This window comes from Crinia signifera, chromosome 4 (assembly GCF_055691185.1).
Source record: "Crinia signifera chromosome 4, ASM5569118v1, whole genome shotgun sequence".
Classification (NCBI taxonomy): Eukaryota; Metazoa; Chordata; class Amphibia; order Anura; family Myobatrachidae; genus Crinia; species Crinia signifera.
Window position 1 is genome coordinate 1,513,421 of NC_139220.1, and position 26,181 is coordinate 1,539,601.

General features: G+C 52.1%; 1 protein-coding gene across 1 annotated transcript in view; it reads left to right on the forward strand.

Annotated features, from left to right (window-relative positions):
• The first annotated feature begins 2,844 nt into the window (after positions 1-2,844).
• The window catches only part of LOC146073543 (ras-related and estrogen-regulated growth inhibitor), an 80,376-nt gene continuing 57,039 nt past the window's right edge, over positions 2,845-26,181 (forward strand). Inside the window, exons 1-2 of the mRNA XM_083180726.1 lie at positions 2,845-3,121; positions 8,642-8,797. Coding sequence (XP_083036852.1) covers positions 8,737-8,797 — 61 coding nt within the window. The 5' untranslated portion in view covers positions 2,845-3,121; positions 8,642-8,736. The remainder of the gene's footprint in view (positions 3,122-8,641; positions 8,798-26,181) is intronic.

Below are 26,181 nucleotides of genomic sequence, written 5' to 3' on the forward strand. Positions count from 1 at the left end.
TGGGATTGCGTCTTTTGTCGGAAGCAGGGCGACGCGGGGGATAAAACAATGTGGCCGGGTTTGTTGCGGCTAGACCGGTGTCCGCAGCGAAGCGTGCGGGCGGCCGGGAAAAGCGTTGTGGGCGGGTGGATGCCATCGATCAGGCCGGCGGGTGCAGAGCAAGCAGTGTCCCATTTACGATCCCTGTATAACTCCTGTATAAATCCCTGTATAACAGTGCTATAAGCCTTGACTTGATTTAACCCCTGCACCCTTAATGATAGGCCATACCCTGCATAGATCCTAACAGTACTGTAGTGCGGTAATGCGCTATAATGCGCTCCCCCTTGTATACCGTAGTTAGTTTGTGATAAGCTACACAATGATGAAATTGCTAGAAACTACAGCGGGCAATTTAAAACATAGGCCTCAATTCTAGTGCAGGGTCGGGGTGCCAAGGAGGATCACTCACCAGAACCATTCCAGTGAATTCCATAGGGAAAAGAGATCAAAATGCTAAGAAATTCCCCGCTATACCAATCCTCACAGTACTAGATAAAGTAATATAAAAGTAACCCTTTTTATATGTATATCCCGTTAAACCAGGTAAGACCCAATCAACTGTATAATGCTAAAGTTGTTAAGCACTGAAAGCAATTCACAACCCAGGCCTCAAATCTACAGCAGGGTCAGTGGTGAGAACAAAGGATTCCCTCACCCCATCCCACAGGAAATAGGCTATAGCAGGAGCAGTACTCACTCCAACCATCCAGAGGAAATTCCACAGGGAAAAGAGGAAGACTCCTCCTTCCCTGTTCCTATTATCCCAGCTAACTCTGCCCTCCCCTGTTTTCCTATTGGCTCCGAGTCACATGCTCCATAGTGTACACACAGCCTTGGATGTTTAATTCACTCCTTTCCTATGGCAGTCATTACGTTATTCTTCTATTAGGACTGTGCGCACAGCAAGTATCTAATAATAATTCTGAGTATAGAACTGAGGTTGTGGGGGAGGTGTATGAAAATATGTGATGAAATGTTTGAAGTTTAAGGGGGAGATTCTCTAAGCTAAAAATGCGGTAAAAACCCCGTTATCGGGTTTTTACCGCATTTTGGGATGCTGTAAGCATCCCCCGCCGGGTTACCGCGGCGGGGGGCATCGCCAGAAAAGCCAATGGGCTTCTATCGCAACCCTCCGCCGCCCCATGCCGACTCCCCGCCGCCCCGCATTGCCCCCTGCCCCCTCACCTGTGTCCGGGCAGCACAGCGCAGTGCTGCCCGGACCTGTGACCTCCTCCCTGCACTGATCCTCTTCCGGGTGCAGGGAGGAGGAGGGCCCGGCGCAGCAGCAGCAGCAGCAGCAGCGCCGGGTGTGGGAGGGAGGGGGGAGCCGCCGGGACCTGCTGGGACCCGGCGACTCTCAACGCAAAGGACAGCTCTTAACGCAAGAGCTGTCCTTTGCCTTAATTATCGCATATGTTACAGCATATGCGATAATTAAATATGCGATGGGCGGCGAAGGGGGGTGGAGATTCTTAGAGAATCTCCCCCATTGTGTTTTATTGGTTTCAGCCACATCAGGTCGGATTGTATAACTATTTATTGTCGGAGTCCTTCCAGTTGTAGTGTCGATCACTACCACCAAGTTTCCGGTTCCAGTAAAATAATTATTTTTTTGTTGGTAATTTATGCCATTACTCGCATTGAAATTGGAGTGTGCAATATAATATGTTTATTATATAAAGAGGTACTTATATATGTTAGTTGGGCGCCCACCAAGCTATTTGCTTAGTTTTCCGCGTCCCCTCGTGGGGCTAGCTACGCTCGCCACGCTTCGGGCTCGGTGGCTCGCCACACTATATAAAGTCAACTTCATGCCGACATGGATAGTGGGGGTATGAGCGTACTAACTATAGTGGGCGCCCAATCAGGGCCGCCACTAGAAATGTTGGGGCCCGGGACTGACCTACAGTCCGGGCCCCCAGCAGCACAGCACCATATCTCCGCCGCCCCCCAGCGCCTGCCCGCACCCCCCTACCGATTACTTACCATCACCCATGGCAATGTCCTCCGGATCCTTCAGCCTCCACGGTCTGGCGCGCACACTGCACAGTGCAGCCTGCAGAGCGCCGAGCCCCTCTGTGTTCTAGGCTTGGCGCTCTGCAGGCTGCAATGTGTATTGTGCGTGCCTGGCGCCGGTGTCAGCGTGGGGGAGGCTGTGGGCGGGTGGGGGGGAGCTGTGGGCAGCTGCCCGGGCCCCTCTAGAGGCCGGGCCTGGGACAGCTGTACCCAAGGCACCCCTGTCGGCGGCCCTGCGCCCAACTAACATATAAGTATCTGACGAGGTGTAAATAAATTGTTAAAGTGTTTATGCTTATTAAATATTACTAAGGGTGATTCCCCAAGCTCACCCGCATAGTTCTAACCACCAATATATATATATAAGTTGTATTTGCTACATCATAAGTTGCTTGGGATGGAGGCACTGTACTACTCTATTCATTGAATAAGACAGCGTTACCATAAGAATATATAAACTGGATGATTTTGAGCTGAAAGCAGCTTAGACCCCACCCAGTGTGTATGGACCAGCGATGAGTGGCGGGATGGACGGTTTCGATAAGATCCAGCTATAAGGATGGCCATTGGTGCAGTAACGATCGATGGCAACCATGCGATTCTGCAACCAACCATTAATAGTCTTAATCTATGATGGATAACCATCGATAGTTTTAGGTATCGATGGTAATCCATCACCTTTGACTAAATGGCCGGAGGACCAATCAAAATGTGAGGTGGGGCTTCTGGGTCTCGGGGGGCGGAGCTATGCTTCATGTCCCGGGAACGTTGATTGAACAGGTGAAAGTCGTTAAGTGTGTATGCACCATGCGATTTTCACCTTCATCGCCGTACATACACGCTGGGCAAAAACGCATCGCTCTGCCCCTGACCTTTAGCCCACACACACCAATGACGTTCTATATTATCACTTGCAGTATGCAGAATGGCCAGCAGAGGCCGCCCCACCTCTGTATTCCGCCCTGCGCTGCGGCTGTGACACAGAACCGACACAGGCGGCTCTGCCTCCCACTCAGCGACCTCTCCTGCGGCTGTGACTGCTCTCATCTCGGCTGCAGAACGGGTGAGTGTCCCTGGCTCCTTGTACGATGATGGAGATCATTTGTGCACGGTCTGTTATGTGTATGTGACGTTAGTGCTGTATCCTGTGTAGGGTATATACCTGGCTGTATATATGTCATGTATGCTGTGTAGGGTATATACCTGGATGTCATGTATACTGTGTAGGGTATATACCCGGATGTCATGTATGCTGTGTAGGGTATATACCCGGATATCATGTATCCTGTGTAGGGTATATACCCGGATGTCATGTATGCTGTGTAGGGTATATACCCGGATGTCATGTATCCTGTGTAGGGTATATACCTGTATGTATATATGTCATGTATCCTGTGTAGGGTATATACCCGGATGTCATGTATGCTGTGTAGGGTATATACCTGTATGTATATATGTCATGTATGCTGTGTAGGGTATATACCTGGATGTCATGTATGCTGTGTAGGGTATATACCCGGATGTCATGTATCCTGTGTAGGGTATATACCCGGATGTCATGTATGCTGTGTAGGGTATATACCCGGATATCATGTATCCTGTGTAGGGTATATACCCGGATGTCATGTATGCTGTGTAGGGTATATACCCGGATGTCATGTATCCTGTGTAGGGTATATACCTGTATGTATATATGTCATGTATCCTGTGTAGGGTATATACCCGGATGTCATGTATGCTGTGTAGGGTATATACCTGTATGTATATATGTCATGTATGCTGTGTAGGGTATATACCTGGATGTCATGTATGCTGTGTAGGGTATATACCTGTATGTATATATGTCATGTATGCTGTGTAGGGTATATACCTGGATGTCATGTATGCTGTGTAGGGTATATACCTGTATGTATATATGTCATGTATGCTGTGTAGGGTATATACCCGGATGTCATGTATCCTGTGTAGGGTATATACCCGGATGTCATGTATGCTGTGTAGGGTATATACCCGGATATCATGTATCCTGTGTAGGGTATATACCCGGATGTCATGTATGCTGTGTAGGGTATATACCCGGATGTCATGTATCCTGTGTAGGGTATATACCTGTATGTATGTATATATGTCATGTATGCTGTGTAGGGTATATACCTGGATGTCATGTATGCTGTGTAGGGTATATACCTGTATGTCATGTATGCTGTGTAGGGTATATACCTGGATGTCATGTATGCTGTGTAGGGTATATACCCGGATGTCATGTATGCTGTGTAGGGTATATACCTGTATGTCATGTATGCTGTGTAGGGTATATACCTGGATGTCATGTATCCTGTGTAGGGTATATACCCGGATGTCATGTATCCTGTGTAGGGTATATACCCGGATGTCATGTATCCTGTGTAGGGTATATACCTGTATGTCATGTATGCTGTGTAGGGTATATACCTGTATGTCATGTATGCTGTGTAGGGTATATACCCGGATGTCATGTATGCTGTGTAGGGTATATACCTGGATGTCATGTATCCTGTGTAAGGTATATACCTGGATGTCATGTATCCTGTGTAGGGTATATACCCGGATGTCATGTATCCTGTGTAGGGTATATACCCGGATGTCATGTATGCTGTGTAGGGTATATACCTGGATGTCATGTATCCTGTGTAAGGTATATACCTGGATGTCATGTATGCTGTGTAGGGTATATACCTGGATGTCATGTATCCTGTGTAGGGTATATACCCGGATGTCATGTATGCGTGCACAAGTATTACATCTTATATTGCACTATGATATGAGACAGGAGACATCTGCAATATCCGCACATTTATACATAACTCGTATATACCTGTATGTCATGTATGCTGTGTAGGGTATATACCCGGATGTCATGTATCCTGTGTAGGGTATATACCCGGATGTCATGTATCCTGTGTAGGGTATATACCTGTATCTTCTGCTGCTTGCACTGTATATATAGAAACATTACGGAGAGCTTCTATTACCTATAGATTAGGTGATGAGAATGCTGAGCGGCAGTACACAGAATTCTGTATGACACAAGGGGTGACATTTACTAAGTGATATGTTCTAAAACCAAACACTTTATATTGTGGGCAATGCTTTTACTTCCTTACATATTGGGGATAACCTCCATCGGAAGTGACAAATATCAATACATCCCCTTCTTAGACATTCTGAGGGATATTTACTAAGATGTGTATTCTACTTCACATGTGATATCCTTACAAAGAAATAAGGATTAAAAAGGGTTGAGTTTACCTGAAGGGTAAAAAAGGGGCAGACTAGATGGGTCAAATGGTTCTTATCTGCCGTCAAATTCTATGTTTCTATGTTTCTATGTTGCTATAGGCAACCAATCAGAATGTACTTTTTTATTTAGCACCGTCTAGACGATAGTAGAGGATCTGATTGGTTGCCTATAGCAACATCACATGTGAAGTAGAATACACATCTTAGTAAATGTCTCCCTCTATATTTTGCGACATGTCCTTGCTTTCTGCCCTTCATGTGACATATTACACAGCTTAGGGAATACACCAAGTGCACAGCACCCATAGACTGACAGCTGAGGACCTAATTCTCACAAATTGGTTGCTGTTGTTATAATAGGTTCATAGTCAAGAAATCACCCCCTTGCAAAGTCCAGGAGATAAAATGCATTTGGGGGGCTATGTAGGGGTCTGGGCCCCCCTGGCAGAGTCACAGACCCCTACATATTCCCTGGATGCATTTCATCTATCTCAGGAAATTTGCCAGGAGGACGCAGGGTCTGGACTCAGACCTCACCAGGATTGCCCACACCCGCCTCAGTACTTTGGCCTGTGGCTGCTCTCTATGGCAAATTCATTTATATCATAAAGTTGCCCACCTACAGTGTGGAGGGCATTTCATATGGGAAATGTAATGCCAGGCTGGACGTACGATTGCTGACCGTCCATCTGTAATCAATGAGAAGGGAAAGTGACAATGAATATACACTGGGGTTTTTTTTGTCAGAAGAGGACTGACAAAGACAGAAAAAAACGCTTTGTGGGCGCACTCCTTGTTAAATTTAGATGGCCAAAGCATTTAGCCCTCTGACCGGTCAGCCTGGCCAGGGGTCCTGGGGGAGTGGGGAACCCCCAATAAAGGGGTCCCCCCCCTCCAGGACTTACCTGACCAGGCTGAAGCCTGGTGCTGTCCCCGGTGGCCCTGTGCGGTGGCCACCGGGCTGATCATTGTGCAAAAAAATATATAATAAAAACTATTGTTTTTTTCCTGTGGAACTATGAGTCCCAGCAAGCCTCCCCCGCATGCTGGGACTTGGAGAACCACAAGTCCCAGCATGCGGGCATTAAAGGGCCCTATGGCACTTGTAGTTCCACAGGAAAAAAAATACTGACACATTAGAAAAATAAAAGTTTAATACATACATTACACAAACACACTGATACTTACCTATCTTGACCCTGTCGGTAGGTCCCAGGGTCCGGTCCGGTGGCTTGGTTCAGGGGCTCCAGGGCTGAAGAGTCCGGGGTCCTGGATCCGTAGTAATCCAAAGGGGTACCTGGGGAAGCAAATCCTACTCACATGCTCCTGTGGCGACCACCCCGGCATCTTCTCTGCAAGTAGTGCTGCTCCCGGCTGCAGTGGTACCCGCTCCGCCTCCGCTATACACTAGACGCAGAGATCCTTCTTCCTCTGCGTCTCTGCTCAAAATGATTTCTGGCCATTCAGGAGCCGACTTCCTCGGCTCCTGATTGGCCAGAAATCATTTTGAGCAGAGGCGCCGAGGAAGAAGGATCTCTGCGCCTCTAGTGTATAGCGGAGGCAGAGACGGTACCACTGCAGCCGGTAGCAGCGCGTCTTCAACAGCAGATGCCGGGGTGGATGCCAGAGGACAGGTGAGTAGGATTACCTTCCCCAGGTACCCCTTGGGATTACTACGGATCCAGGACCCCGGACTCTTCAGCCCTGGAGCCCCGGACCAGCCCCGGAACCAAGCCACCGGACCGGACCCTGGGACCTACCTACGGGATCAAGATAGGTAAGTATCAGTGTGTTTGTGTAATGTATGTATTAAACTTTTATTTTTCTAATGTGTCAGTGTGTATTTAACAATTTTTTTTACTGTGGAACTACAAGACCCAGCGGGCCCTTTAATGCCCCGCAGGCTGGGACTTGTGGTTCTCCAAGTCCTAGCTTGCGGGGGAGGCTTGCTGGGACTCATAGTTCCACAGGAAAAAACAATAGTTTTTATTCTATTTTTTTTACACAATGATCAGCCCGGTGGCCACCGCACAGGGCCACCGGGGACAGCACCAGGCTTCAGCCTGGTCAGGTAAGTCCTGGAGGGGGGGGACCCCTTTATTGGGGGGGGGGGTCCCCACTCCCTCAGGACCCCTGGCCAGGCTGACTGGTCAGAGGGCTGAATGCTTTGGCCGCGGGACCTTATATAATAAGTGTCCCCCGGCTGTGGCATTACCCTGCTGGCTGGTTTGGCCTGGGGCTGGTTCTTAAAATACGGGGGACCCCTGGTCATTTTGTCCCCCGGACCTGGAGCCTGGGGCTGGTTTTAAAAAAATCAGCGAAGCCCTATTTGTCGGGTTTCCTGATTTTTTAATACCAGCCCCGGCTCTTTCAGCCTGGTACTGGTTACGGCTGTGGGGGGGACACCACGCCGTTTTTTTTTTAATAGGTAAAAGGGTGACAGCTATAATTATGCCCTAACCCAGCCCATTATGATAATTTTGGTCACATGTGACGTGTCAATAGCCCAAATCGAGACAGTGTGTACGGTGGTACAATCTTTTTCTTTCGACTGTTTGGACGGGAGTCCATCAGACGTCGCAAGTAAAATTGTACAGGTGTGTACGCGCGTGTCGGCTGTTGTTTGTGGACGGTCCGACGGGAGTACGGTCGGCCGAACGGTTGCCAGAAATAGGGATTGTATAGATGTGTACCCAGCTTTACTGTGATAATCCGCCAAATATCCAATAAAATTGCCATCGACCCTCACAGAGACTGTTCTTTTTTGGGTGCAATATTTAACGAAACTTCAGTAAATGGACTTGGCTGTATTTGTATAGTCGCTGTGAATCTCTCCCAGCAGCGTTGGCAATCAATAAGTTAAGCTTCAGGACACATTTACTGCTGTACAAGCCATAGGTTTCACAACTGGATACATTTCTCTGTTAAATAGATATTATTAAATATTTATGGAAGAGAAGTTAAATGTTTGACAGTTTATTGTAATATACTATAGGCCTAATTCAGGTTGGTTTGCAAAAGCAAACTCTTTCTTTAATGTACAAAACCATGTGCACTGCAGGTGGGGTAGATGTAATATGTGCAGAGAGAGTTACATTTATGTGGGGTGCGTTCAAACTGAAGTATAAATGGCAGTGTAAAAAAAAAAAGCAGCCAGTATTTACTCTGCACAGGACAACATAACTCCCCCAAATGTAACTCTCTGCACATATTACATCTGACCCACCTGCAGTGCACATGGTTTTGTTCATTAAAGAAGGAGTAGCAACTTGAATCATCCCCTATGTGTCTTTCTTGTGTTTAGATTTGGAACCAGTGGGGTGCTGACAATGACACGGTGACTCTTGAATTGTGTATTAAACTGTTTGGTACAAGAACATCAAAGACTATCCTAAGAAGATGGCAAAAATTGCTGAAGTTAAGATTGCTGTGTTTGGCCGAGCTGGTGTCGGTAAATCTGGTAAGTTTAGTGTTAGGATTAGAATGATGCATTTGTATAAACATTTATCTTATATTCTGGGCAATGTTGGACATATGATGTCACTGGACTTACGAGACATTTGTTGCAATCAGCAAAACATCACGTAGCCAGATGGAGCTAAAGCAAGAACTATAAATGGGCTGGATACCTTCTGTTTCTCTACTAGATTGGGATATACGTAGAGACTTCAGTTCTCCTGTTTCTCCTCTGTACATGGCCTGGCTAGTTATGGCCCACGTTCCCTCTTCTATTTACATTTTATTGTTGTAAACCTAACTCACAAATTTGCCCCAAAATGTGGGACCGCCCATTGAGGCGACATGAACTTCTTGAACATTTTACGCAAATTTGTGTTAAGAAATATTTGGTTTCCTTTGGATGCTGGAGAAACATCCTTCGGTGATATTTACCCTAGCAGCTGGTGCACACGGCAGTCTACACCCCCCATTTCCGATTAGATAAGTAGGATGACACCAGGATAGGACCGTGACCTGAGGACCTAGGGGTGTAGTGCCTGTATGAGGAGAGGTCACAGTGTCACATGCAGCAAAGACCCAGAGAGAGGACACTGAGAGCGATTAGATAAGTAGGATGACACCAGGATAGGACAGTGACCTGAGGACCTAGGGGTGTAGTGCCTGTATGAGGGGAGGTCACAGTGTCACATGCAGCAAAGATCCAGAGAGAGGACACTGAGAGCGATTAGATAAGTAGGATGACACAGGATAGGACAGGGACCTGAGGACCTAGGGGTGTAGTGCCTGTATGAGGGGAGGTCATAGTGTCACATGCAGCAAAGACCCAGAGAGAGGACATAGAGCGATTAGATAAGCAGGATGACACAGGATAGGACAGTGACCTGAGGACCTAGGGGTGTAGTGCCTGTATGAGGAGAGGTCACAGTGTCACATGCAGCAAAGACCCAGAGAGAGGACACAGAGCGATTAGATAAGTAGGATGACACAGGATAGGACAGGAACCTGAGGACCTAGGGGTGTAGTGTCTGTATGAGGGGAGGTCACAGTGTCACATGCAGCAAAGACCCAGAGAGAGGACACAGAGCGATTAGATAAGTAGGATGACACAGGATAGGACAGTGACCTGAGGACCTAGGGGTGTAGTGCCTGTATGAGGGGAGGTCACAGTGTCACATGCAGCAAAGACCCAGAGAGAGGACACTGAGAGCGATTAGATAAGTAGGATGACACCAGGATAGGACAGTGACCTGAGGACCTAGGGGTGTAGTGCCTGTATGAGGGGAGGTCACAGTGTCACATGCAGCAAAGATCCAGAGAGAGGACACTGAGAGCGATTAGATAAGTAGGATGACACAGGATAGGACAGTGACCTGAGGACCTAGGGGTGTAGTGCCTGTATGAGGAGAGGTCACGGTGTCACATGCAGCAGTGACCCAGAGAGAGGACACAGATAGCGATTAGATAAGTAGGACGACACCAGGATAGGACAGGGACCTGAGGACCTAGGGGTGTAGTGTCTGTATGAGGGGAGGTCACAGTGTCACATGCAGCAAAGACCCAGAGAGAGGACACAGAGCGATTAGATAAGTAGGATGACACCAGGATAGGACAGTGACCTGAGGACCTAGGGGTGTAGTGTCTGTATGAGGGGAGGTCACAGTGTCACATGCAGCAAAGACCCAGAGAGAGGACACAGAGCGATTAGATAAGTAGGATGACACAGGATAGGACAGTGACCTGAGGACCTAGGGGTGTAGTGTCTGTATGAGGGGGGTCACAGTGTCACATGCAGCAAAGACCCAGAGAGAGGACACAGAGCGATTAGATAAGCAGGATGACACAGGATAGGACAGTGCCCTGAGGACCTAGGGGTGTAGTGTCTGTATGAGGAGAGGTCACAGTGTCACATGCAGCAGAGACCCAGAGAGAGGACACTGAGAGCGATTAGATAAGTAGGATGACACCAGGATAGGACAGTGACCTGAGGACCTAGGGGTGTAGTGTCTGTATGAGGAGAGGTCACAGTGTCACATGCAGCAGAGACCCAGAGAGAGGACACTGAGAGCGATTAGATAAGTAGGATGACACCAGGATAGGACAGTGACCTGAGGACCTAGGGGTGTAGTGTCTGTATGAGGAGAGGTCACAGTGTCACATGCAGCAGTGACCCAGAGAGAGGACACTGAGAGCGATTAGATAAGTAGGATGACACAGGATAGGACAGTGACCTGAGGACCTAGGGGTATAGTGTCTGTATGAGGGGAGGTCACATTGTCACATGCAGCAAAGACCCAGAGAGTGGACACTGAGAGCGATTAGATAAGTAGGATGACACCAGGATAGGACAGTGACCTGAGGACCTAGGGGTGTAGTGTCTGTATGAGGGGAGGTCACAGTGTCACACGCAGCAGAGACCCAGAGAGAGGACACAGAGCGATTAGATATGCAGGATGACACCATGATAGGACAGTGACCTGAGGACCTAGGGGTGTAGTGTCTGTATGAGGAGAGGTCACAGTGTCACATGCAGCAGAGACCCAGAGAGAGGACACAGAGCGATTAGATATGCAGGATGACACCATGATAGGACAGTGACCTGAGGACCTAGGGGTGTAGTGTCTGTATGAGGAGAGGTCACAGTGTCACACGCAGCAGTGACCCAGAGAGAGGACACAGATAGCGATTAGATAAGTAGGATGACACCAGGATAGGACAGTGCCCTGAGGACCTAGGGGTGTAGTGTCTGTATGAGGAGAGGTCACAGTGTCACATGCAGCAGTGACCCAGAGAGAGGACACAGATAGCGATTAGATAAGTAGGATGACACCAGGATAGGACAGTGCCCTGAGGACCTAGGGGTGTAGTGCCTGTATGAGGGGGGTCACAGTGTCACACGCAGCAAAGACCCAGAGAGAGGACACTGAGAGCGATTAGATAAGTAGGATGACACAGGATAGGACAGGGACCTGAGGACCTAGGGGTGTAGTGCCTGTATGAGGGGAGGTCACAGTGTCACACGCAGCAAAGACCCAGAGAGAGGACACCGATAGCGATTAGATAAGCAGGATGACACCAGGATAGGACAGTGACCTGAGGACCTATGGGTGTAGTGTCTGTATGAGGGGAGGTCACAGTGTCACATGCAGCAGTGACCCAGAGAGAGGACACAGATAGCGATTAGATAAGCAGGATGACACCAGGATAGGACAGTGCCCTGAGGACCTAGGGGTATAGTGTCTGTATGAGGGGAGGTCACAGTGTCACATGCAGCAAAGACCCAGAGAGAGGACACCGATAGCGATTAGATAAGTAGGATGACACCAGGATAGGACAGTGACCTGAGGACCTAGGGGTGTAGTGCCTGTATGAGGGGAGGTCACGGTGTCACATGCAGCAAAGACCCAGAGAGGGGACACAGATAGCGATTAGATATGCAGGATGACACCAGGATAGGACAGGGACCTGAGGACCTAGGGGTGTAGTGTCTGTATGAGGGGAGGTCACAGTGTCACACGCAGCAGAGACCCAGAGAGAGGACACAGATAGCGATTAGATAAGTAGGATGAGACCAGGATAGGACAGTGCCCTGAGGACCTAGGGGTATAGTGCCTGTATGAGGGGAGGTCACAGTGTCACATGCAGCAGAGACCCAGAGAGGGGACACAGAGCGATTAGATAAGCAGGATGACACAGGATAGGACAGTGCCCTGAGGACCTAGGGGTGTAGTGCCTGTATGAGGAGAGGTCACAGTGTCACATGCAGCAAAGACCCAGAGAGAGGACACTGAGAGCGATTAGATAAGTAGGATGACACAGGATAGGACAGTGACCTGAGGACTTAGGGGTGTAGTGCCTGTATGAGGAGAGGTCACAGTGTCACAGGCAGCAGAGACCCAGAGAGGGGACACAGAGCGATTAGATAAGCAGGATGACACCAGGATAGGACAGTGACCTGAGGACTTAGGGGTGTAGTGCCTGTATGAGGGGAGGTCACAGTGTCACATGCAGCAAAGACCCAGAGAGAGGACACAGATAGCGATTAGATAAGTAGGATGACACCAGGATAGGACAGTGACCTGAGGACTTAGGGGTGTAGTGCCTGTGTGAGGGGAGGTCACAGTGTCACATGCAGCAAAGACCCAGAGAGAGGACACAGATAGCGATTAGATAAGTAGGATGACACAGGATAGGACAGTGACCTGAGGACCTAGGGGTGTAGTGCCTGTATTAGGGGAGGTCACAGTGTCACATGCAGCAAAGACCCAGAGAGAGGACACAGAGCGATTAGATAAGTAGGATGACACCAGGATAGGACAGTGACCTGAGGACCTAGGGGTGTAGTGTCTGTAGGAGGGGAGGTCACAGTGTCACATGCAGCAAAGACCCAGAGAGAGGACACAGAGCGATTAGATAAGTAGGATGACACCAGGATAGGACAGTGACCTGAGGACCTAGGGGTGTAGTGTCTGTATGAGGAGAGGTCACAGTGTCACACGCAGCAGAGACCCAGAGAGTGGACACTGAGAGCGATTAGATAAGCAGGATGACACCAGGATAGGACAGTGACCTGAGGACCTATGGGTGTAGTGTCTGTATGAGGGGAGGTCACAGTGTCACATGCAGCAAAGACCCAGAGAGAGGACACAGATAGCGATTAGATATGCAGGATGACACCAGGATAGGACAGGGACCTGAGGACCTAGGGGTGTAGTGTCTGTATGAGGGGAGGTCACAGTGTCACACGCAGCAGAGACCCAGAGAGAGGACACAGATAGCGATTAGATAAGTATGATGAGACCAGGATAGGACAGTGCCCTGAGGACCTAGGGGTATAGTGCCTGTATGAGGGGAGGTCACGGTGTCACATGCAGCAGAGACCCAGAGAGGGGACACAGATAGCGATTAGATAAGTAGGATGACACAGGATAGGACAGTGACCTGAGGACCTAGGGGTATAGTGCCTGTATGAGGGGAGGTCACAGTGTCACATGCAGCAGAGACCCAGAGAGGGGACACAGATAGCGATTAGATAAGTAGGATGACACCAGGATAGGACAGTGACCTGAGGATCTAGGGGTGTAGTGCCTGTATGAGGGGAGGTCACAGTGTCACATGCAGCAAAGACCCAGAGAGAGGACACTGAGAGCGATTAGATAAGTAGGATGACACCAGGATAGGACAGGGACCTGAGGACCTATGGGTGTAGTGTCTGTATGAGGGGAGGTCACAGTGTCACATGCAGCAGTGACCCAGAGAGAGGACACAGATAGCGATTAGATAAGCAGGATGACACCAGGATAGGACAGTGCCCTGAGGACCTAGGGGTGTAGTGCCTGTATGAGGGGAGGTCACGGTGTCACATGCAGCAAAGACCCAGAGAGGGGACACAGATAGCGATTAGATATGCAGGATGACACCAGGATAGGACAGGGACCTGAGGACCTAGGGGTGTAGTGTCTGTATGAGGGGAGGTCACAGTGTCACACGCAGCAGAGACCCAGAGAGAGGACACAGATAGCGATTAGATATGCAGGATGACACAGGATAGGACAGTGACCTGAGGACCTAGGGGTGTAGTGTCTGTATGAGGGGAGGTCACAGTGTCACATGCAGCAAAGACCCAGAGAGAGGACACCGATAGCGATTAGATAAGTAGGATGACACCAGGATAGGACAGTGACCTGAGGACCTAGGGGTGTAGTGCCTGTATGAGGGGAGGTCACGGTGTCACATGCAGCAAAGACCCAGAGAGGGGACACAGATAGCGATTAGATATGCAGGATGACACCAGGATAGGACAGGGACCTGAGGACCTAGGGGTGTAGTGTCTGTATGAGGGGAGGTCACAGTGTCACACGCAGCAGAGACCCAGAGAGAGGACACAGATAGCGATTAGATAAGCAGGATGACACCAGGATAGGACAGTGCCCTGAGGACCTAGGGGTGTAGTGCCTGTATGAGGGGAGGTCACGGTGTCACATGCAGCAAAGACCCAGAGAGGGGACACAGATAGCGATTAGATATGCAGGATGACACCAGGATAGGACAGGGACCTGAGGACCTAGGGGTGTAGTGTCTGTATGAGGGGAGGTCACGGTGTCACACGCAGCAGAGACCCAGAGAGAGGACACAGATAGCGATTAGATATGCAGGATGACACAGGATAGGACAGTGACCTGAGGACCTAGGGGTGTAGTGTCTGTATGAGGGGAGGTCACAGTGTCACATGCAGCAAAGACCCAGAGAGAGGACACCGATAGCGATTAGATAAGTAGGATGACACCAGGATAGGACAGTGACCTGAGGACCTAGGGGTGTAGTGCCTGTATGAGGGGAGGTCACGGTGTCACATGCAGCAAAGACCCAGAGAGGGGACACAGATAGCGATTAGATATGCAGGATGACACCAGGATAGGACAGGGACCTGAGGACCTAGGGGTGTAGTGTCTGTATGAGGGGAGGTCACAGTGTCACACGCAGCAGAGACCCAGAGAGAGGACACAGATAGCGATTAGATAAGTATGATGAGACCAGGATAGGACAGTGACCTGAGGACCTAGGGGTGTAGTGTCTGTATGAGGGGAGGTCACAGTGTCACACGCAGCAAAGACCCAGAGAGGGGACACTGAGAGCGATTAGATAAGTATGATGAGACCAGGATAGGACAGTGACCTGAGGACCTAGGGGTGTAGTGTCTGTATGAGGAGAGGTCACAGTGTCACATGCAGCAAAGACCCAGAGAGAGGACACTGAGAGCGATTAGATAAGTATGATGAGACCAGGATAGGACAGTGACCTGAGGACCTAGGGGTGTAGTGTCTGTATGAGGGGAGGTCACAGTGTCACACGCAGCAAAGACCCAGAGAGGGGACACTGAGAGCGATTAGATAAGTATGATGAGACCAGGATAGGACAGTGACCTGAGGACCTAGGGGTGTAGTGCCTGTATGAGGAGAGGTCACAGTGTCACATGCAGCAAAGACCCAGAGAGAGGACACTGAGAGCGATTAGATAAGTAGGATGACACAGGATAGTACAGTGACCTGAGGACTTAGGGGTGTAGTGCCTGTATGAGGAGAGGTCACAGTGTCACACGCAGCAGAGACCCAGAGAGGGGACACAGAGCGATTAGATAAGCAGGATGACACCAGGATAGGACAGTGACCTGAGGACTTAGGGGTGTAGTGCCTGTATGAGGGGAGGTCACAGTGTCACATGCAGCAAAGACCCAGAGAGAGGACACAGATAGCGATTAGATAAGTAGGATGACACCAGGATAGGACAGTGACCTGAGGACTTAGGGGTGTAGTGCCTGTGTGAGGGGAGGTCACAGTGTCACATGCAGCAAAGACCCAGAGAGAGGACACAGATAGCGATTAGATAAGTAGGATGACACAGGATAGGACAGTGACCTGAGGACCTAGGGGTGTAGTGCCTGTTTGAGGAGAGGTCACAGTGTCACACGCAGCAAAGACCCAGAGAGTGGACACTGAGATCGATTAGATAAGCAGGATGACACAGGATAGGACAGTGACCTGAGGATCTAGGGGTGTAGTGCCTGTATGAGGGGAGGTCACAGTGTCACACGCAGCAGTGACCCAGAGAGAGGACACAGATAGCGATTAGATAAATAGGATGACACAGGATAGGACAGTGACCTGAGGACCTAGGGGTGTAGTGTCTGTATGAGGGGAGGTCACAGTGTCACATGCAGCAAAGACCCAGAGAGGGGACACAGATAGCGATTAGATAAATAGGATGACACAGGATAGGACAGTGACCTGAGGACCTAGGGGTATAGTGCCTGTATGAGGGGAGGTCACAGTGTCACATGCAGCAAAGACCCAGAGAGTGGACACTGAGAGCGATTAGATAAATAGGATGACACAGGATAGGACAGTGACCTGAGGACCTAGGGGTGTAGTGTCTGTATGAGGGGAGGTCACAGTGTCACAGGCAGCAGAGACCCAGAGAGGGGACACAGATAGCGATTAGATAAGTAGGATGACACAGGATAGGACAGTGACCTGAGGACCTAGGGGTGTAGTGTCTGTATGAGGGGAGGTCACAGTGTCACATGCAGCAAAGACCCAGAGAGGGGACACAGATAGCGATTAGATAAGTAGGACGACACCAGGATAGGACAGTGACCTGAGGACCTAGCGGTGTAGTGTCTGTATGAGGAGAGGTCACAGTGTCACATGCAGCTAAGACCCAGAGAGAGGACACTGAGAGCGATTAGATAAGTAGGATGACACAGGATAGGACAGTGACCTGAGGACCTAGGGGTGTAGTGCCTGTATGAGGGGAGGTCACAGTGTCACATGTAGCAGAGACCCAGAGAGGGGACACAGATAGCGATTAGATAAGAAGGATGACACCAGGAAAGGACAGTGACCTGAGGACCTAGGGGTGTAGTGCCTGTATGAGGGGAGGTCACAGTGTCACATGCAGCAGAGACCCAGAGAGAGGACACTGAGAGCGATTGGATAAGTAGGATGACACAGGATAGGACAGTGACCTGAGGACCTAGGGGTGTAGTGCCTGTATGAGGGGAGGTCACAGTGTCACATGCAGCAGAGACCCAGAGAGGGGACACAGAGCGATTAGATAAGTAGGATGACACCAGGATAGGACAGTGACCTGAGGACCTAGGGGTGTAGTGCCTGTATGAGGGGAGGTCACAGTGTCACATGCAGCAGAGACCCAGAGAGAGGACACTAAGAGCGATTAGATAAGTAGGATGACACCAGGATAGGACAGTGACCTGAGGACCAAGGGGTGTAGTGCCTGTATGAGGGGAGGTCACAGTGTCACATGCAGCAGTGACCCAGAGAGAGGACACAAAGCGATTAGATATGCAGGATGACACAGGTTAGGACAGTGATCTGAGGACCTAGGGGTGTAGTGTCTGTATGAGGAGAGGTCACAGTGTCACAGGCAGCAAAGACCCAGAGAGGGGACACAGATAGCGATTAGATAAGTAGGATGACACCAGGATAGGACAGTGACCTGAGGACCTAGGGGTGTAGTGTCTGTATGAGGAGAGGTCACAGTGTCACAGGCAGCAAAGACCCAGAGAGGGGACACAGATAGCGATTAGATAAGTAGGATGACACCAGGATAGGACAGTGCCCTGAGGACCTAGGGGTGTAGTGCCTGTATGAGGGGAGGTCACAGTGTCACATGCAGCAGAGACCCAGAGAGGGGACACAGAGCGATTAGATAAGTAGGATGACACCAGGATAGGACAGGGACCTGAGGACCTAGGGGTGTAGTGTCTGTATGAGGGGAGGTCACAGTGTCACATGCAGCAAAGACCCAGAGAGAGGACACAGAGCGATTAGATAAGTAGGATGACACAGGATAGGACAGTGACCTGAGGACCAAGGGGTGTAGTGCCTGTTTGAGGAGAGGTCACAGTGTCACACGCAGCAAAGACCCAGAGAGTGGACACTGAGAGCGATTAGATAAGTAGGATGACACCAGGATAGGACAGTGACCTGAGGACCTAGGGGTGTAGTGCCTGTATGAGGGGAGGTCACAGTGTCACATGTAGCAGAGACCCAGAGAGGGGACACAGATAGCGATTAGATAAGAAGGATGACACCAGGAAAGGACAGTGACCTGAGGACCTAGGGGTGTAGTGCCTGTATGAGGGGAGGTCACAGTGTCACATGCAGCAGAGACCCAGAGAGAGGACACTGAGAGCGATTGGATAAGTAGGATGACACAGGATAGGAGAGTGACCTGAGGACCTAGGGGTGTAGTGCCTGTATGAGGGGAGGTCACAGTGTCACATGCAGCAGAGACCCAGAGAGGGGACACAGAGCGATTAGATAAGTAGGATGACACCAGGATAGGACAGTGACCTGAGGACCTAGGGGTGTAGTGCCTGTATGAGGGGAGGTCACAGTGTCACATGCAGCAGAGACCCAGAGAGAGGACACTAAGAGCGATTAGATAAGTAGGATGACACCAGGATAGGACAGTGACCTGAGGACCAAGGGGTGTAGTGCCTGTATGAGGGGAGGTCACAGTGTCACATGCAGCAGTGACCCAGAGAGAGGACACAAAGCGATTAGATATGCAGGATGACACAGGTTAGGACAGGGACCTGAGGACCTAGGGGTATAGTGTCTGTATGAGGGGAGGTCACAGTGTCACATGCAGCAGAGACCCAGAGAGAGGACACAGAGCGATTAGATATGCAGGATGACACAGGATAGGACAGGGACCTGAGGACCTAGGGGTGTAGTGCCTGTTTGAGGAGAGGTCACAGTGTCACACGCAGCAAAGACCCAGAGAGTGGACACTGAGAGCGATTAGATAAGTAGGATGACACCAGGATAGGACAGTGACCTGAGGACCTAGGGGTGTAGTGCCTGTATGAGGAGAGGTCACAGTGTCACATGCAGCAGAGACCCAGAGAGAGGACACTGAGAGCGATTAGATAAGTAGGATGACACCAGGATAGGACAGGGACCTGAGGACCTAGGGGTGTAGTGCCTGTTTGAGGAGAGGTCACAGTGTCACACGCAGCAAAGACCCAGAGAGTGGACACTGAGAGCGATTAGATAAGTAGGATGACACCAGGATAGGACAGTGACCTGAGGACCTAGGGGTGTAGTGTCTGTATGAGGGGAGGTCACAGTGTCACACGCAGCAAAGACACAGTGAGTGGACACTGAGAGCGATTAGATAAGTAGGATGACACAGGATAGGACAGTGACCTGAGGACCTAGGGGTGTAGTGCCTGTATGAGGGGAGGTCACAGTGTCACATGCAGCAAAGACCCAGAGAGAGGACACAGAGCGATTAGATAAGCAGGATGACACCAGGATAGGACATTGCCCTGAGGACCTAGGGGTGTAGTGCCTGTATGAGGAGAGGTCACAGTGTCACATGCAGCAAAGACCCAGAGTGAGGACACTGAGAGCGATTAGATAAGCAGGATGACACAGGATAGGACAGTGCCCTGAGGACCTAGGGGTATAGTGCCTGTATGAGGGGAGGTCACAGTGTCACATGCAGCAGAGACCCAGAGAGGGGACATAGATAGCGATTAGATAAGTAGGATGAGACCAGGATAGGACAGTGCCCTGAGGACCTAGGGGTATAGTGCCTGTATGAGGGGTGGTCACAGTGTCACATGCAGCAGAGACCCAGAGAGGGGACACTGAGAGCGATTAGATAAGCAGGATGACACCAGGATAGGACAGTGTGACGAACCTTCGGATGCCCCACCCCAGTTCGTCAATGGGTAGCCCCCCTAAAGGCCTACCGTGCTTGCACCCCAACACAGGGGGGCAGGCACCCAGCTATTCCTAAACAGCGCCCAGTGACTACCAGACCTTTGCAGGCCTGAAACTGCCACGCTGGAGGCAGAACTGTACTATTTCTCTAAGGGTGTCTGAATCCAGCAGGAAATGCCTTATCTCATCCCCCCCTTTCTCCTACAGGAAGCATCAGCCAGTTGAATAGACTGAGACCTTGCAATCCACAATATGGTCTGTTTTGACTTCACACCTGGGCCGCCCCTTATCAGCAATGGTTCCTGGCCTTTTGTTCTCCCCGGGGACTTGTTATAGACTGGCCGGCACCAGACCAGCAGGGGGCCAGAGAGTCCCAGAGAACAACCAGTTTCCAGGGCTCCGGCCTCAGCCAATCCCTACACAGGACTCAGGGGCATTTACATCTCAGGATTCAAGCAACGACCAATCCGGTCGCAGAACTCAAGAATAAAAGGGGCTGACACAGCAGCTCTGGGTGCTACTTTCGGCATTCATCCAGGATCCCTGACCCGGCGAGGCAGGATCCCAGGGGAGGAAGCTGAGTTCCCTCCAGACCCCACCAGAACATCAGCAGTGGGCAGTCGGCCCTGGCGCAGTGGACCCCATACCACAGCCAGCGGTTGCATCCAGCGTGCCAGCACCCCGACGGCACCCACAGGCCAAGCGGCTGGGATTCATCACCTGCAGGACCGGCAGCGGGCATCGGCCTTGGCTCAGTGGAGCCCGTACCTCCGCTGGGGTTCTGCATTCCCCCCTCAACAAGGCCCCACCAGCCTCAGCTCAGAGACTGCCCAAGGTGACTATTGACTGTGGAAGGGAAGGGGAGGTGTTCACCTTTGTGTGGTTCTGATATAGTTAGTGTGTGCTGTGTATATTGTAGGCTACCTGTATTGTGTAGTGTTAGTGGTGTGGTTATGGTTTTCATGTACTGTTAATATGAAATAAAGGTGCGTTTTGTACCTTGCTTTTGTGGCCTTACTGTGTGATCCGCGAACCGAGGTTCTCCCGGGACCGTGCAAATGCTGTAAACACTGCCTTTCTCAAGGCGGATACGAGCGATAGGCCCCTCCATGCACCCATGAGCCCGGGAGTCCTAACAATTGGTGGCAAGCAGTGGGGATCACACAGTCCTGTACACCAGGCAGAACCAGGGGCCCGTATCGTTATACGGCCAGGTTCTGTTGGCACAATAGCCCATAACCTGATAGTATAGAACCACACAGGGAGGAACACGTAAGCCAGACCCTAAGCAGGCTAAAATGCAGGAGAATGAGGAGCAGCGGGCTCGACAGGAGCGCGAACATCCCTACCGGAGGGCCCGCAAGCCAGAGCTGCAGGTATTATGCCAGTCCAAAGACATCGCCTTTGTGGATACGGACACCCGTGAAGTCCTCATTGGTCGGCTCGGTGAGTGGGTACGCACCCATCCGGCCGGCCCCGACGACGAGACTGCCACAAGTCCTGCGGAGGACTCCGGCACGGGGACCTCTGCACAGCCGGCGATGGATACCCTCCCGGCCCAACTCCTTGCAGCGTTGGACACGCTGGGACACCGGGGGCCCCGCCTAGGGTTCCGGGATGTGCCTCCATTCCGGGAGGCCGAGACGGACATTGACACGCACCTCCAGATGTTTGAGAACCTGATGGGAGTCCACCGGGTAGGTCCGGAGGACTGGCCCAAGTACCTAGGGCCGAGTCTGACCGGGAAGGCCCTGGAAGCCTACCAAGGACTCAGTGTACAGGCCTGTGGGAACTATGCCGAGCTGAAGAAGGCACTACTGGCCCGGTTCCAGATCACTGCTGAAACCTACCGCCAGCGCTTCCGAAGTATTAGGAAGAAGGAAGGTAGTTCCTACGTGGAGTATGGCTCACAGCTGCAGAGCCTCTACCGAAAGTGGACTGAAGGGAAGCAGGCGGCCAGCGCTGGGCAGATTGCGGATCTGATGGTAATGGAACAATTATTGGCCCAATTACCCGTGGACCTCCGGGAGTGGGTGGCGGATCGCGACCCCATCAGCCCGGGGAAGGCCGCCAGCCTAGCCGACGAATTCCTGGCTAACCGCTCGGGATGGAGGAACACGCTCTCTACCCCCTCCACCGGGCTACGGCGAGCCATTCAGGGCTCCCCGCCAGGGAAGCCCCCTACCAAACCCTTGGTCCCACGGTGGGAGCCCCCGAGAGCCCCGGCAGCCAACTTCCCACCACCCATTCCCAGGTCCCGAACCCCAATTGGACCTCGGGACTGCTTCCGCTGTGGACAGCCGGGGCACCTGCAGAGGAACTGTCCCCGGGGTCAAGACCGCCCCACCCCCGTAGCCCTTGTCAACGGGCAGCCGGCAAAGGGGCCCGGTGAAGAGGAGGAGGACCTATATACCGATGGGGATGAGGACAATGAGGGGGTCTATGCCGTGGACCTGGTAGGCGACCCGGGGGCACCTGCCCCGAAAAACATGCGGGGACACATGCAGCCAGTATGGGTCGAGGGACGGGAAGTAACTGGACTCAGAGACTCTGGAGCTTCTCTAACCCTGGTGGAGCCCGACCTAATCCCTCCCGGCCTCCTTCTGCAACAACAGCGAGTGACCATCCGCACCGCAGGAGGCCAGGAGCGGGACATTCCTGTAGCCCGGGTTCGAATGGACTGGAAGGCCGGGCAAGGAACCATAGAAGTGGGCGTGCTCAGCGGACTGCCCGCCAAGGTCATTTTAGGTAACGACCTTGGGCAAGGACTCGTGACCCATTTTGTGCAACCCGTTACCAGAAGCCAAACTCGGGGAGTAGGGAGGGGAGACCCGAACCCCCGACTACGGATCCCGACACCAACCCAGGCGCCGTCCTGGCGTGCAACCCTGGAACAAGGCCCCGGTCCTGAGAGGGTGAGTGAACCAAGTAACCATGACCTCCCGACTGTTCCTGACTTGGGGGAGGGCGACCGAGAGAAGTTTAGGAAGGCCCAGGCTACGGATCCCTCATTGGCCGAGTTGCGCCGGGCCGCCGAACAGGGGGGCCTGGACCGGGGAGGGAATCGTATAGTCTGGGAAAAGGGGCTGCTGTATAGGATAGTCCCCATAAGGCCTGACCTGGGGCCCGGCACCTCACCCAAACAACTGATAGTCCCCGCAGCCTATAGACCCGAGCTCCTGGCCCTGGCCCATGACATCCCGGCCGCCGGCCACCTGGGCACCCGTAAGACACGGAACCGGCTAGTGAAGAACTTCTTCTGGCCGGGGGTGTCACGGGCGGTAAAAGAGTACCGCGCCTCTTGTGACACCTGCCAGCGGTTAGCCGGCGCCCCAACCAAAGCCCCCTTGTTGCCCATGCCCATCATAGGGGAGCCATTCAGAAGGGTAGCGATAGACCTTGTAGGCCCCCTTAAGGTGCCCAGTCGGTCCGGCAAAAAGTACATCCTCACTCTGGTAGATGTGGCCACCCGGTACCCTGAGGCAGTGGCTCTCGCCTCCATAGATGCGGAGCACGTGGTACAGGCCCTTGTGGACATCTTCAGCAGAGTGGGGTACCCCCAGGAGGTGCTCACAGACCAGGGATCCCAATTCCAGGGAGAGCTAGTGAAGACCCTGTGGGAGAAGTGGGGGGTGAGGGCTCTCCGGACCACCGCTTACCACCCCCAAACCAATGGGTTGTGCGAACGGTTCAATGGGACCCTCAAGTCCCTGCTCAAAGCATACGTCCACTCAGAGGGGAAGGACTGGGAGAAGGCGCTGCCGCAACTCCTGTTTGCCTACCGAGAGGTGGCACAAGAGTCTACCGGCTACTCCCCCTTTGAGCTGTTGTATGGCCACTCAATACGGGGACCCCTCGACCTAGTCAAGGAAGGGTGGGAGGGGACCTTCCGAGACCCAGAACAGCCGGTTCTGCAGTACGCTGAACAACTGCAGGCGCGACTGAAGCGGGTGATGGGCTTAGCCAGAGAGAACCTAGTCCAGGCCCAGGACAAACAAAAAGGATGGTATGACCAGCATGCTCGCCTCCGGGAAATGGTCCCGGGGCAGAAAGTGATGGTCCTGATACCGGTGAAGCATAACAAGCTCCAGGCCACGTGGGCAGGTCCCTACACCGTCATGGAGAGAAAAGGTCCCGTCTCTTACCTAGTATCCCTAGACAAAGGGGGCCGGCAATGCCGCGTCTTCCACATAAACCGGCTTAAGGGGTACGTGGAGAGGCACATAGGGGCGATGGTGGTGTGCTGCCCACCCATGGGTGAGACCGAGCTAGACCCCCTCCCTGACCTGCTAGAGGTAGCTCGACAAAACCAGGGCATTGAGGCAGTGCAGATAGGCGCCCAGCTGGAACCCCAACAGCAGCAGGAACTGGGGGAGGTGCTCCGGGAGCATGAAGCCCAGTTCACCTGCCGTCCGGGCTGCACCCCACTGGCCACCCACAATGTGGACACCGGGGAGGCCAAACCTTGCCGACAGGCGGCGTACAGAATAACCCCGGAAGTATTGAGACAGGTCCGGGCCGAAATAGAAGAGATGCTGCAACTTGGAGTAATAGTCCCCTCCCGTAGCCCCTGGGCAGCCGGGGTGGTGCTGGTGCCGAAGAAAGATGGTACCACCCGGTTCTGCGTGGATTACCGGAAGCTCAATGAGGTAACGGTGACCGATGCGTATCCCATGCCACGAATGGATGAGCTGTTGGACAGATTAGGTGGGGCCCGCTATGTGTCCACCCTGGATTTGAGCAAAGGGTATTGGCAAATACCCCTATCCAGCGGAGCACAGGAGCGCTCTGCATTCACCACCCCCTGTGGCCTCTTCGAATTCACGATGCTGCCATTTGGGATGAAGAATGCCCCTGCCACCTTCCAGCGCACAGTGGATAACATGCTGGAGGGGTGCCAGGAGTTTGCCCACGCCTACCTGGACGACATAGCTATCTTTAGTGACAGCTGGGAGGAGCATCTGACTCACGTTAGGGAGGTGCTGACCCGGATCCAGCGAGCCGGGTTCACCATCCGCCCCGACAAATGCCACATGGGAATGGCTGAGGTCCAATACCTAGGACACCGAGTGGGAAGCGGGCAGCTGCGCCCGGAGCCCGCTAAAGTAGAGGCCATTCTAAACTGGCCCCGGCCTTCCTCCCAGAAGCAGGTCCGCGCCTTCCTGGGGACTGCGGGGTACTACCGAAAGTTTGTACCCCAATACAGTACCATAGCCCAGCCCCTGACCGACTTGACTAAAAAGAAACACGCCAAACAGATAGCGTGGACAGCCCCCTGTGACCATGCCTTCTCCCAACTCAAATTGGCCTTAGCCAGCTCCCCCGTGCTAGCCACCCCCGACTTTGACAAACGGTTCTTGGTTCAGACTGATGCCTCAGACCATGGGCTGGGGGCCGTCTTAAGCCAAGTAGGGGCAGATGGCCGAGACCACCCCGTAGTGTACCTGTCCCGGAAACTGGTGGAGCGAGAGAAGGCCTATGCCACCATCGAAAAGGAATGCCTGGCCATTGTGTGGGCCCTAAAGAAGCTCCAACCATATCTTTATGGGAAGGAGTTCACTGTCCTGACCGACCATAACCCCCTGAGCTGGCTTCAAAAAAACGTCTGGAGAGAACGGGAGGCTACTACGGTGGAGCCTTGCCCTCCAAGCTTATAATTTTTCTATTTCTCACAAAAAGGGGAAGGACCACGCCAATGCGGATGGACTGTCCCGACAGGAGGAGCCGGATCCCGCTCCCAGGAAACCACTGGCCCCGATCCTCCCGACTGGCCCTGATCCAAGAGCCAGCCCCTCCGACCGGGTTTAGGAAGGGGGAGGACTGTGACGAACTTCGGATGCCCCACCCCAGTTTGTCAATGGGTAGCCCCCCTAAAGGCCTACCGTGCTTGCACCCCAACACAGGGGGGCAGGCACCCAGCTATTCCTAAACAGCGCCCAGTGACTACCAGACCTTTGCAGGCCTGAAACTGCCACGCTGGAGGCAGAACTGTACTATTTCTCTAAGGGTGTCTGAATCCAGCAGGAAATGCCTTATCTCATCCCCCCCTTTCTCCTACAGGAAGCATCAGCCAGTTGAATAGACTGAGACCTTGCAATCCACAATATGGTCTGTTTTGACTTCACACCTG